The 13213-nt window shown below is 40.5% G+C and overlaps 1 protein-coding gene across 2 annotated transcripts in view; it reads right to left on the bottom strand.

The window, feature by feature from the left end:
• The window catches only part of acsbg2 (acyl-CoA synthetase bubblegum family member 2), a 55019-nt gene extending 43710 nt beyond the window's left edge, over positions 1 to 11309 (bottom strand). The window contains exons 1-2 of one of the 2 annotated variants that reach the window (XM_060846122.1): positions 11187 to 11309; positions 6094 to 6196 (exon numbers count right to left, since the gene is read on the bottom strand). In XM_060846122.1, coding sequence (XP_060702105.1) covers positions 6094 to 6196; positions 11187 to 11202 — 119 coding nt within the window. In that variant the 5' untranslated portion in view covers positions 11203 to 11309. Of the gene's footprint in view, positions 1 to 6093; positions 6197 to 6589; positions 6668 to 11186 lie in introns of those variants that run through there. The other variant, XM_060846123.1, reaches the window with a different exon arrangement.
• Positions 11310 to 13213: the final 1904 nt, after the last annotated feature.

Here is a 13213-nt window from a genome sequence, read left to right as displayed (position 1 = left end):
GCCTCGGGTGACTGTCTGTGTGGAGTTTGCACATTCTCCCAGTGTCTGCGTGGGTTTCCTCCCACAGTCACAAAGATGTGCAGGTCAGGTGAATTGGCCATTCTTAATTGCCCATAGTGTTAGGTGCATTAGTCAGAGGGAAATAGGTCTGGGTGGGTTACTCTTCGGAGGATCGGTATGGACTGGTTGGGCCAAAGGGCCTGTTTCCACACTGTAGGGGATCTAATCTAATCTGAAATCTGACATCTGACACTTCTGACAGAGTCACACACCCTCAATTCCAAAGAATCATACGACTCAACGTGTTAACTTTGTTCCTCTCTCACAGATACCTTCAGACCAGTTTGTGATTTTATTTCAGTACTACACTGGCGAGTCAGTCTTGAGTTTTGTGCTCAAGTCTCTGGAATGGAACTTTAACCCACAATCTCCTGACTCATAGGTGAAAATGCCATTAACTGGGCCACACCAACACAACAAGGAAATGTCAAGGGGAAACCCCATGGTGACAGATATTTTACAACCTTCCCCGGAACAAATCTCCCCCAAAGTGCAACGGTCTCAAGGGGGAAGAAAAAGTACAGAAGTAAATTTACCAGAAAGCAAAATGGATTTTTTTTAAGCCTCCATCTAAAATTTCAGTGAAACACAAGTCAGCTTTTAGGTATCAGCACAGCCTTCCTTGCCGTTGTTCTATATTCACCATGTTTGATGCTGATAAAAGCTAGATCGTTAGAAATTGGGTCATAAGAAATGATGCTTAAAACTGATATTATCATCTTGGCCTAAACACATTTGCAAAGCTACATTTTAGTCAATTTCTACATTCATCCCTCATTTTTAGTTATGACAGAACATACATGAATCACAAGTGGTGCAAAAAATAGTTGACCACACAGCAAGTCAGGCAACACCCATAATGGGAATCAGGTTGATTACCAGGATTTTCTGTTGTTTTTATTTCAGATAACCAACATTTGCAGCACCTACATTGATCAAACTGATGTATCTTATTTCAGCCTCAAATTCTGATACCCCACCTTTTACCATTGGTTTGAATTTGGGCAAGATACCACATACCACTCTGACTTGGAAACATAATTGCGCTCTTTCACTGTCAACTCGGTCAAAATTCTTAAACTCACTCTCTAGTAAAACTGAGGGTCTCTCTTCAGTCCAAAGACCGCAACAGTTCAAAAAGGCAGCTCAGTATCAGCTTCTCCAGAGCAACTGGGGATGTGCAATTAGTATGGCATAGCCCATATTCCATGAACAAATGAAAAAAAAATCTCTGAAGTCACAAGATTATTTCAATATCAAGTAAAACATTAATTAACCTTGTGTCACCCACAGATGATCAAGCTGGTGGGGAGCAGTAATTACTCACTAAGTGAGCAGAACCCAAACGATCAAACATAACCACTTTGTCTACTTAAAAAGGGAAGATCCTCAGGAATCTGCCGATGTACTACAAAATGGCTTGAAGGGACACTATGTATAGTCTGTAAATATTAATCAAAATGGCATGCTCAGGGAAGAACACTGAAAAGGACAGAAACATAACTGAAAATGTATGCAGATTAATGAGAAGTAAACAAGGTTAGTCTAACCAGTACAGGAACGCAGTAAAGCCAGTACAACTGTACTGTTTCACAACAGAGAAATCAGGTCAGCTTTGGTCACGTATTGTGCAATTTAAGAACAGGATCACGAGATGGACCCACACTGATTGGAAAAAAAGACAGTGTCATACTTGGACATAACTGGATCAAATGCAGACTTTAAGAATCCAATTAATAACTCGATTATAGGGCCACTACGTGATAGTATTAAAACGTGACATCACTGTGAAAACATGGCCCTGTACACGGTGGTCCCTCACTGAAGGAGAACACAGCAATGTTACGAAGCACGTGACTGAGAATGAAATAAGCTCTTCAGTTGAGAAGATCACTATGAGTTGAGTCAAGACCTGAAGTGAAATAGCAGCTAGGAAGCAGATGTTTTGTTTTTGTTCTCACCCTTCGGGGACACTGGGAATTCAATACTGTGTATCAATAATATCACAAATAGAAAGGAACACGTAGCTAAGGAAACAAGAGATGTTACACCTGGGAGTAATATGGCTGTGCCACAACCTGTAGGCACTGTAAGGTGTTGCTGACCCTCCAAAAACAAAAATCTTATTGTAAATTACTAGAAGTTAAATGATTAAGCAGGGGTATGATTATCTTTCCACAGAACAATCTCTTGAGCAGCTTAGCAATACTAAGTGTTTGACAATATCAGCTGCAACAAAACACATCACTAATCTTACACACTCATCATTTTCTAATTCGTCAGCAACTGCCCAAGATTCCAAAAATACCTCTCAGAATGAAGGATGTATTAATTATGTTTCAGTGTTGAACAGGTTTGATTTCTGAGCAGCATTGGAGATTAGGTTTGCCTGACACCTTCATTATTCTAATTGCAAAAACACATCAACCCCACCTCAACAAAACAAGTTTGGTGGTTAATGTAATAGATCAACTGAAATACAAGACCAGGCGTAGCTCCTGTTCTGCCATTTCAAGATGCATGGCTGATCTGCAACCTAACTAAATACAAAGGCCAGTATTCCCATTTATTTCTGATTGAATTTGTGCAGAAACATTTGATCTTAATGGTTTATGTACTGGACCCAACAACTAACCAGAAAAAAAAACAGGGATACGACCAGACAAAGGGGGACATTGGCAGTCATTCTCCCATACCCATAACAAAAAACATAAACAGATGTTTGTCGGGTTGGTCGACGTTTTGAAAGTTAATTTCAGTTGGAGGTCCATAGCTCCAGCACTTATTGAAATAATCTGAAAAATGAAGTCAAACTCTGATCAGACGCTCTGAAGTAGAACTTGCTATCGAAAGATAAAAATCTCAAAGTCACCTTCAGACAACCTCTAACAATAAGGATGAGGACAGCAATGGGAACTGGACCACAACCTCCAAATTCCCCTTAAAGCCAAACACAATCCAGACTTGGAACAATATTGTCATTCCTTCCTAAAACTTCCATTCGAACAGGACTGTGGGTATACCCAAGCCACTGGGATTGCAACAGTTCACAATGGCAGCTCACTATCACCTTCTTCAGGGCAATTGGGAAGGATAATGGATGCCTCAATGCCCAAATGTGATGAATGAATAAACACAATCCCCTATCTACATCTCAATTGTTCTTGAGTTTTCAGTCTATATGAATATGTAAAATGTAATTCTTGACCACTAAGCCAACTAAATAAGGCAGGTCGGTGTGGACTTGTTGGGCCAAAGGGCCTGTTTCTACACTGTAAGTAATCTAAAGAAAACCCAGTTATTTACCAGTGAAATAACCTACTATCATGGGAGTTTGCTTATTCAATTGTTTACAAGAATACTTAAACACTGTTTGGATGAATCAAAGGCAACACTACACATAAAGCACAGCATATAATTCTCACATGGGGATACAGTAAGTTTAACATTTTTGTGACGCACTATCGTTACATTCCTGCAAAAGCATAAATAGTGCAAACCAAAAGGAGTTCTCCCAATTAAAAATAATGACACTATCATGTGAGCATGGAGAGGGGATTGGCTACTTAACAAGAAGTAGAGCATCAGGATAAACAGTCAGTCAGTTAATCAAGATGTTAAATTGTAACTAGTAGAATACCACAGCAGTCAGTGCTGGGCCCACAACTATTTACAAAATGTAATAACAACTTGGATGAGGACACTTTTAGCCACATTTGGAATGGCAAGATAGGAGGAAGAAACAAAGCGTCAATGGAGGAAGATAGATATGTTAAGTGAGTGGAGAGAAAAACTGGCAGGTAGAATACAATTTGGGAAAACGGAGAGGTAACCAATTTGGGCAGGAGGTATACAAAAGCAGAATATTATTTTAATGGAAGGACACTGTAGAAGGCATGGCTACTCTTGTACATGAATCACAACATTGGCTTTTAGGTACAGCAGACAATTAGGAAGATAACAGAATGTGAGATTTTATTGCAAGGATGATGGATTATAAAAGTAGGGCAGTTTTGCTACAACTGTACAGGGCATTGGTGAGACCATGCAGGAGGTATTGAGTATGATTATAGTATCTTACTTCAGGAGGGACATACTCATATTTGAAGAGTTCAGAAGTGCTTCATGTGTTGAGGGGTTTGTCTCAATACAAAAAAGGTCAAGCAAAGTTCAGCCTGGCCTCAATGCAGTTTACAAGAATGCGAAGTGATTTTACTTAAAAAGATTCTGAGGGATCTTGATAGGGAAGTTGCTGAGAGGATGTTTCTCCTTGCGAGAAACCTAGGTTCAAGATAAGAGGTTTCCCAATGAAGTCAGAAACAATGAGAAATTTATTTTCTCAGAGGTCATTAGTCTTTTGGAATTTTTCTTCCAGAGAAAGCCGTGGGGTTAGATCATTGAATATATTTAAAGACAAATTTGACAAATTTTGATGGACAAAGGAATCAAGGGTCATGGGAGACAGGCAGGAGAGTGGTGTTAAGACCACAATTACTTCAGCTGTGATCTTACTGACTCTCAGAGGCCAATCTTGTTTTCTTCTTATATGATGTCACTTTAATGCAGTCATCATTCACAAGGATTTGTTTTGACATTTTGCTTGGGCACACACACCACTGCAGCCTCCTGTGTATGCATTGTGGATCAGCATTTTGTTCCCGCACCTCCGCCCTCAAACCCCACCCTTCCAACCGTAACAAGGACAGAACCCCCCCAAGTGCTCACCTTCCACACTATCAACAGTCGCATAAACTAAATCATTTGCCAACATTTCCGCCACCTCCAAACCGACCCCACCACCAGGGATATATTTCCCTCCCCACCCCTTTCTGCCTTCCGCAAAGACCGTTCCCTCTGTGACTACCTGGTCAGGTCCACACCCCCCTGCAACCCACCCTCCCATCCTGACACTTTCCCCTTCCACTGCAGGAATTGCAAAGCCTGTGCCCACACTTCCTCCCTCACCTCCATCCAAGGCCCTAAAGGAGCCTTCCACATCCAAAGTTTTACCTCCACATCCACCAATATCATTTATTATAACTGTTGCTCCTGATGCGGTCTCCTCTACACTGGGGAGACTGGACACCTCCTAGCAGAGTGCTTTAGGGAACATCTCTGGGACATCTGCACCAATCAACCACAACACCCCATGGCCCAACATTTCAACTCCTCCTCCCACTCTGCTGAGGACATAGACATCCTGGGCCTCTTTCACCGCCGCTCCCTCACCACCCGACGCCTGGAGGAAGAACGCCTCATCTTCTGCCTTGGAACACTTCAACCCCAGGGCATCACTGTGGACTTCAAGTTGCTCATTTCCCCTTCCAAACTTCCAGCTCAGCACTGTCCCCATGACTTGTCCTACCTGCCTATCTTCTTTTCCACCTATCCACTCCTCCCTTCTCTCTGACCTATCACCTTCATCCCACCCCCATCCACCCATTGTACTCTTTGCTACTTCCCCCCCCCGACCTATCGCCTTCATCCCCAACCACCTATTGTACTCTATGCTACTTTCTCCCCACCCTCCTCTCATTTATCTCTCCACCCTTCAGGCACTCTGCCTGTATTCCTGATAAAGGGCTTTTGCCTGAAACGTCGATGTTACTGCTCCTCGGATGCTGCCTGAACTGCTGTGCTTTTCCAGCAACACTAATCCAGAATCTGGTTTCCAGCATCTGCAGTCATTGTTTTTACCTCCTTCATTCCAAAGCTGGTCCAGCCGATAGGCAAAAAAAACCCATTCAATTTGCCAATATTTGAATTCTGGGCAATTTCAAGACACTTTCTAACAACTCATGGAGCAGAGAATATATTTAGTCATTCTATTCCCCACATGCCAGGATTAAGCCCTAGCACATAATTTAGGTTTATATCTCAACCCTCAAGATAAATGTATTGCTGTAGAAGAGTTGATACGTTTGCGACAAGTATTGCCTCAAACCTACAATTAAATTCATACCAATTCTATGCAGTAAACATAATTGCAACATTTGACAAAACTCCAAGTTACTTGAAATGAAGAGATCGTACCTTCCCGCGAACTCATTATCACCAAGAAGCAGGTCGCTTTGTGGTGGGTGTCCGGCTGCCGGGTCAATGATGCTCAACGACATATCGCACAAGACTGTTCCGGCTGTGGGAGGGAGGACAAAAAACCCCTCATGTTATCGTGCTCATTCAGCGACTGGGATGAGTCAGCGGCGCTAATCAACAGAAAGAAGCGCGTGTAGTCATTCAGGTAATGCTACCGCAATTTATACACAATCGGTGGGGAAGGAGAATAAAAACACGTAGTTGTTACTACCGGAAATCTACAATTCAGATAAATATCCATGTCCAGTCCTACACCTGCTGCCACGCCCTATCTCGCGGTGCTTTCAATCCCCAAAAACACTTCTGGCTTAGATGGACTCTCGCTCAGCCCAGATCTACTTATAAACCCCTTTCCTGAACTTTGTAGTCCATCTTCAATTATTTCACATCCTTCCACTCTCATCTCCCGCCATCAAGCACACACATTACAGACCTTCCGCCTCAGATCGCTTTCACTCTCTGCCTTCTCCAGTGCTGAAACACACAACGCTTTAGGTCCAACCCATTTTTTGCGACGTCCTCACAAGGCAGAAAGGTTATGATAGTTCAGGCACCGCCCTCTGAAACCATACACGCTGCAAGTCAAATTACGTATTCTATCGGGATGAATCACACCACGCTTACTCTGAAATTAATCCAACCCTCAACAATCAGTAACGCCACAGATCTAGCCCCAAATAATCACTGTAATCTTTTTAAAGCATGTGTAAACTACATTTTAACCAATTGGTTTTAACTGGCAGCTGTACATTACTGAACAAATGGAAACAAATACCGTTGGTTAAATGTGGAGCAATTCCTGTCAAGCTTTGAAAATGACTCAAGGATATTTGTCTGTGGAGGCAGCTGGCACAACTTTGTCGTTTCTTTTTAAAAAAATACTGAGGGATGCGTTTTCCTGCCAACACAAATATCTACATTAATCTGACAGGGAAGGGCACTTTGACTGCCTTGTATCTTGTCACTGGTCACAAGATTGCATGAAATTTTCAGTGTTGTGTTGTGTAGGATAATTCCTAGTCTCCCAATCAGATCTTGACTAGAAAACACATTAATCAAATAATGCTGTAACAAAAATCCAACAGGACCCTAAACCGGTCTTACAGCTTAAATAGCTGTACGTAATCATCGCTGGAAAATCAATGAGAGGAACTATAGGAAATGCATATACCCCTGCATTAACTGATGTTAATTTTCATTTGGCACAATACAGTAACAGGCATTCCTAGCAACCAGTGCTATTGAAGCAGCAATGATGGAAAAGTGTGGCGTCAGATCATACCATCGCTGCTTCAGGAGCTCCCAGTGGCTGTTGGAAAATAAATAGGGTGAGGTAAAAGGTGGTAATAATCATCCACTTTTGTGCCCCTTCTCCCCTAAAAATTGCAAACAGAGCACTGAGGAGAAATCTCGACATGGCATTCTGCACCAACTCCATGCAAGTGCTGTGACCAATTTAAATGGATCTCAACTGAGCGAACGAGACTGATGGGCCTATTTTTCCTCACAGCAGCCAATTTGGTCATTTGATTAATAATTTATTGGAATTAATCACCCAGTTTGGTTCATATCTCCAGATAAAATCAAGTGGATATTCAAATAAATCAGCTGCTCTCTCTGCATCCGCAAACAGGTTAATATGCTTGCTTTCCTCAAAGAGGCTAGAAGCCAATGGAATCTGTCAAAATAACAAAGGCTTTGAATATATAAAAGGATAATAACATTATCATTGGTTGGCAAATCCCTAATAAAAAGACATAAATGTCAGATAGTTACTAAGTGGGTTAATAAGAACATGGAATGCTTCATCACAAATGTCTGTTGAGACTGAGACAAAGTATAACAACATTTCAGAAGGGAACTGGATAAGTATTTTAAAAGAATATGGAAGCATTTAGGGACTGTGAAGGGAAAGATAATTTGAATAGTTAGCTGGCACTGATATAGTAAAATGGGCTGAGTGGCCTCTGTCAGTGCTAACCAAGAGGGATAGCCAGGATTAGAATCATTGTATTTGGGAATGAATCATGATCAGAAACCTATCAGAAAATAAATTAAGAGTCAAATATTATTCCTGTAGCAGCTTCAAAAATATAAACATCACACTTGGCAATATATTCCTGGTTAAATACATTATCAAAAAAATTCTATTTTGTTTATAACAGGCTGTCTTACAGTACTCATTTGCTATATGGAGTTGCTCAAACAATTATGAAACACCACACAGTATTATCAAGTAAATAAAACAATTAACAATGTCCAAGAGATAACAAAACTATTTTCAAAGCATTGCAACATTGTAAAATACAGTACCTCTTCCTGTCTTATCACTGCATCTTAATGTGAATTCTTGGTCTAATGAGTAGGGTTAATGTAGGTTAAGGAGGCAAAGCATTAATATAGGTTAATGCTTTCCCAAGGAAATTCAGTGAAGCTCTGAAAGCTTGTCACCTGGATCTTTCAGTTAGCAACTCAGTAAAAAACTATCGATAATGTTTATATATGACAGGCATGTAACTCCATTTCCTTAAATTACAACACCCATCCTGTAATATATAATTTCATTTTTTTTTAAATCAAGGAATTTCAAACCTGATCTGTGAGCTACCTAAATGTAATCCTAAGCCCTGGCTTTGTTGTGTACAAAGGAATAACCTACTCTCTGATGCTCAGTTTGGGTTCCACTACAGCCATCCAGCTCCCAGCTTCCTGACAGTGTTAGCCCAAACATGGATTTAAAAGCTGAACTCCATAGGTGAAAATAATAGCTCTTGATAAAAGAGCAGCATTTTACTGAATATGGTATCAAAGTGCACAAGCAAAACATGAGGAAATCTCTCTACTGGTTAGAGTTATATCTAGCACAGGGAAGATGCTTGTGGCTTTTCAATATCAACCATCTTAGCTCCAGGACATCTCAGCAGGAATTCCTCTGTAAATCAAGCTGTCCAAAGATGTTAGGATACATTTCTGAAGCAGATTGGACTTGAATCCAAACCTTCTGGCCCAGAGGGAAGGACACTATCACTGCACCACAAGTGTTCTAGGCCTAACCATTTTCAGCCACTTCATCAATGACCTCTCCTCCATCCTAAGGTCTGAATTGGGGATGTTTGCAAAATGTTCAGCACTATTCATTGTCACTTCAGGCTTGTGCTTATAAGTGACAAGTGACACTAATGCAGCACAAAGTGCTGGGCAATGACCATCTCAAATTAGTTGAAATCCAACCATCATCCCATCCTATTCAATGGCATTACCAGTAATGATTCCTCCATTATCAACATCCATGACAATATAATTGATCAGAAACTGAACTAGACCAGCTACATAAATACAGTGGCTACAAGATCAGAGCAGAGGTTGTGAATTCTGCAGTGGGTAACTCACCGCCTGTCTCTTCAAAGTCTGTACATCATTTACGAGGCACAGTCAGGAATTCAATGGAATAGTCTCTACTTGCCTGAAAGAGTGCAGCTGCATCAATCTGCAAGAAGCATTGGTATCATCAAAGCCGACTATTTGACTGGTACTCCATCCAACTTCCCTATCACACACACACACACTGTGTATTACCCCCATGATGCGCTGCAGGAATCCACCAAACCCCATTTGACAGAACCTTCCAAATCCACAATCTCTACTACCTTGAATTACAAAGGTACTAGATATATCAGAACACCACCACCACCACCTGCAGGCTTCTCAAGTGATACACCATCCTGTCACTGGGACAAAATCCAGGAACTCTCTCCCTAACAACACTGTGGGTATCCTTATGCCTCAACAGCTACAGTAGTTAAAGAAGAGAACTCAACTTTTCTCAAACAAATAATTGCTGGCCTTGCCAACAACACTTGTATCTTGTGAATTCTTTAAGAAAAGGAGTGTCAGGTAATAGAATGTTTCCTGGTTCAAAATAACAATCATTTGCTTGTCATTTTACATCTTCCCACTTGGTCAGTTCCTCAATAGGCATCTCCACTCCTTGGCCTATAATCATCCACAAGCAACCTCATTGGAGCACATCAGCTAAACATTCAGCATTCATTGCAATCCCAGATCAACCTGATTAAAGACCCTTGCTGACTGAGAGAGATAATGTACAGAATTCTGAATGACTTGCCCATTTCCCTTAAGAATGTTCTTTCTGCCTGGCAGAGTGATTTGGATTCAATAATGTCCTCTAAGAAAAAAAAAGCACTAGTTAGGAATTGAGAGACTTTGAAGGAGAATGCTTGTTATAATGTGTTAACAATTATAATTGGTGAGTATACATATGATTGGCAAATCATAGTAATTTACAAAGCAAACATCTGCTTACTGTACTTAATTTTAAATTGTATAGCAAAACGTGTAATTATTCATATGGACTTCCAGGCCTTTGGCTTTATTCAAATCTGTTTTCTTTTCCAAAATGATGTAACAATTTTGATCCAGAATTTCAGCTATTTACTCGTGAACATAAAACAACAAGGATTTACATTTCAGTATTTAATTTGCAATAATAAATTCCAAGGCATACCTTTGATAACATTTAAAAACCACATCACATTTGTCTATGAACAAATAATAAATTAAATACAAATTTAACAATAAAAATCTATCAACTGAACACATTTTAGTAATCACAGAAGACAATAATAAATGACAAATTCTTCAGATCATTGATAGTTGTTCTGACAATCAAATGATTCCCAATTTCAAAACTGCATCGTCTACCATGACAGAGACTAAAGATACTGTTCACCTCAAACGCTACAAAGTCTTATAATATGGCACCGTTTCATTCAAATATAACACATGACTGAAAACTCATTTTTAAAAGAAGCATAAAGTTTTACAATAAAAATCTGCTGATTTGTGGTTTCATTATAGGCATAAAACTATCAGAGCTGATACGCCTCCACAGTTCCAATGCAGCACGTTTCTTTTGCTTTTAACAGAAGCCCATCCTGTATATTACTTGAATACGGATGGAACTGATACAGAATTTGAGTTTTACATAAATAAAAACAAGTATTTCTTACATTCTATCCTTGGCATTGTATGGTAGGGTTTAGAGTTTATCACCAGAGCCTGCAACTTTTGTGCCAAATTTGGATTAGTCCATTAAAATGTCCCTTTTCCTATTGAAATAAAATAGCTGCCTGCATTGTTCAATCACACTGTCCCCAGAGTAATCTGCATTCAATGATGTTTCATTTTCTGATTGGATACTACTGTCTGCAGGCTCCCTGTCACCCCATGTAACCACGGTCCTTATATGGCAAAATCTTCAGATTACATGTTACTATTTCATTGGTGAATGACAATCACAGCTGTTTTTTCAAAACGCACTGGAGTTCAACATCCCGTTTCTCATTAGCTGCTAGGTTCTGTGCGCAAGTTACACCCACCACATAAATTGATGCATTCGCTCAATACCCCAGCAGCTGCTTGAATGTGTTGGATTGTTAAAATGAGTGTTACAATTATTTCCCCTCTGCTGTTCTATTTTATTACAAAAAATAATCCTGTCATGGTGAAAGGAAAGGCTGGTAGGTATAGGGAATGCTGGATGACTAAAGGAATTGAGGTTTTGATTAAGAAAAAGAAGGAAGCACAGGTTAGGTATAGACAGGATAGATCAAGTGAATCCTTAGAAGAGTATAAAGGCAGTAGGAGTATACTTATGAGAGAAATCAGGAGGGCAAAAAAAGGACATGAGATAGCTTTGGCAAATAGGATTAAGGAGACTCCAAAAGGTTTTTACAAATACATTAAGGACAAAGGGGTAATGAGGGAGAGAATAGGGCCCCTCAAAGATCGGCAAGCCGGCCTTTGTGTGGAGCTGCAGAAAATGGGGGAGATACTGAGTATTTTGCATCAGTATTTGCTGTGGAAAAGAATATGGAAGATATAGAATGTAGGGAAATAGATGGTGACATCTTGAAAAATTTCCATATTACACAGGAGGAAGTGCTGGATGTCTTAAAATACATAAAAGTGGATAAATTCCCAGGATCTGATCAGGTGTACCCTAGAGCTCTGTGGGAAGCTAGGGAACTGATTGCTGGGCCTCTTGCTGAGATATTTGTATCATCGATAGTCACAGCCGGAAGACTGGAGGTTGGCTAACATGGTGCTACTGTTTAAGAAGGGAACTACAGACCAGTGAGCCTGATGTTGGTGGTGGGCAAGTTGTTGGAGAGAATCCTGAGGGACAGGATGTACATATATTTGGAAAGGCAAGGACTGATTAGGGATAGTCAACATAGCTTTCGACGTGGGAAATCATGTTCTCACAAAATTGATTGAGTTTTTTGAAGAAGTAACGAAGAGGGTTGATGAGGGCAGAGTGGCAGATGTGATCCATATGGACTTCAGTAAGGCATTCGACAAGGTTCCCCATGGGAGACTGGTTACCAAGATTAGATTTCACAGAATATAGGGAGAACTAGCCATTGGGATACAGAACTGACCCAAAAGTAGAAGACCGAGGTGGTGGAGGGTTGGTTTTCAGACTGGAGGCCTGTGCCCAGTAGAGTGCCAGAAGGATTGGTGCTGGGTCCTCTACTTTTTGTTATTTATATAAATTATTTGGATGTGAGCATAAGAGTTATAGTTAGTAGGTTTGCGATGACACCAGAATTGGAGTTGTAGTTGACAGCGAAGAAGGTTACCTTGGATTACAACAGGATCTTGATCAGTTGGCCAATAGGCAGAGAAGTGGCAGATGGAGATTAATTCAGATAAATGCGAGGTGCTGCATTTTGGGAAAGCAAACTTTAGCTTACACTACACTAGGGACTGTTGCTGAACAAAGAGACCTTGGAGTACATGATTCATAACTCCTTGAAAGTGGAGTCACAGGTGGATAGGATAGTGAAGAAGGCTTTTGGTATGCTTTCCTTTATTGTTCAGAGTATTGAGTACAGGAGTTGGGAGGCCATGTTGTTGCTGTACAGGACATTGGTTAGGCCACTGTTGGAATATTGTATGCAATTGTGGTCTCCTTTCTATCGGAAAGATGTTGTGAAACTTGAAAGAGTTCAGAAAAGATTTACAAGGATGT

This window comes from Hemiscyllium ocellatum, chromosome 28 (assembly GCF_020745735.1).
Source record: "Hemiscyllium ocellatum isolate sHemOce1 chromosome 28, sHemOce1.pat.X.cur, whole genome shotgun sequence".
Taxonomy (NCBI): Eukaryota; Metazoa; Chordata; class Chondrichthyes; order Orectolobiformes; family Hemiscylliidae; genus Hemiscyllium; species Hemiscyllium ocellatum.
The sequence above is the reverse complement of the archived record's forward strand: the minus strand, read 5'-3'. Positions and strand labels throughout refer to the sequence as shown.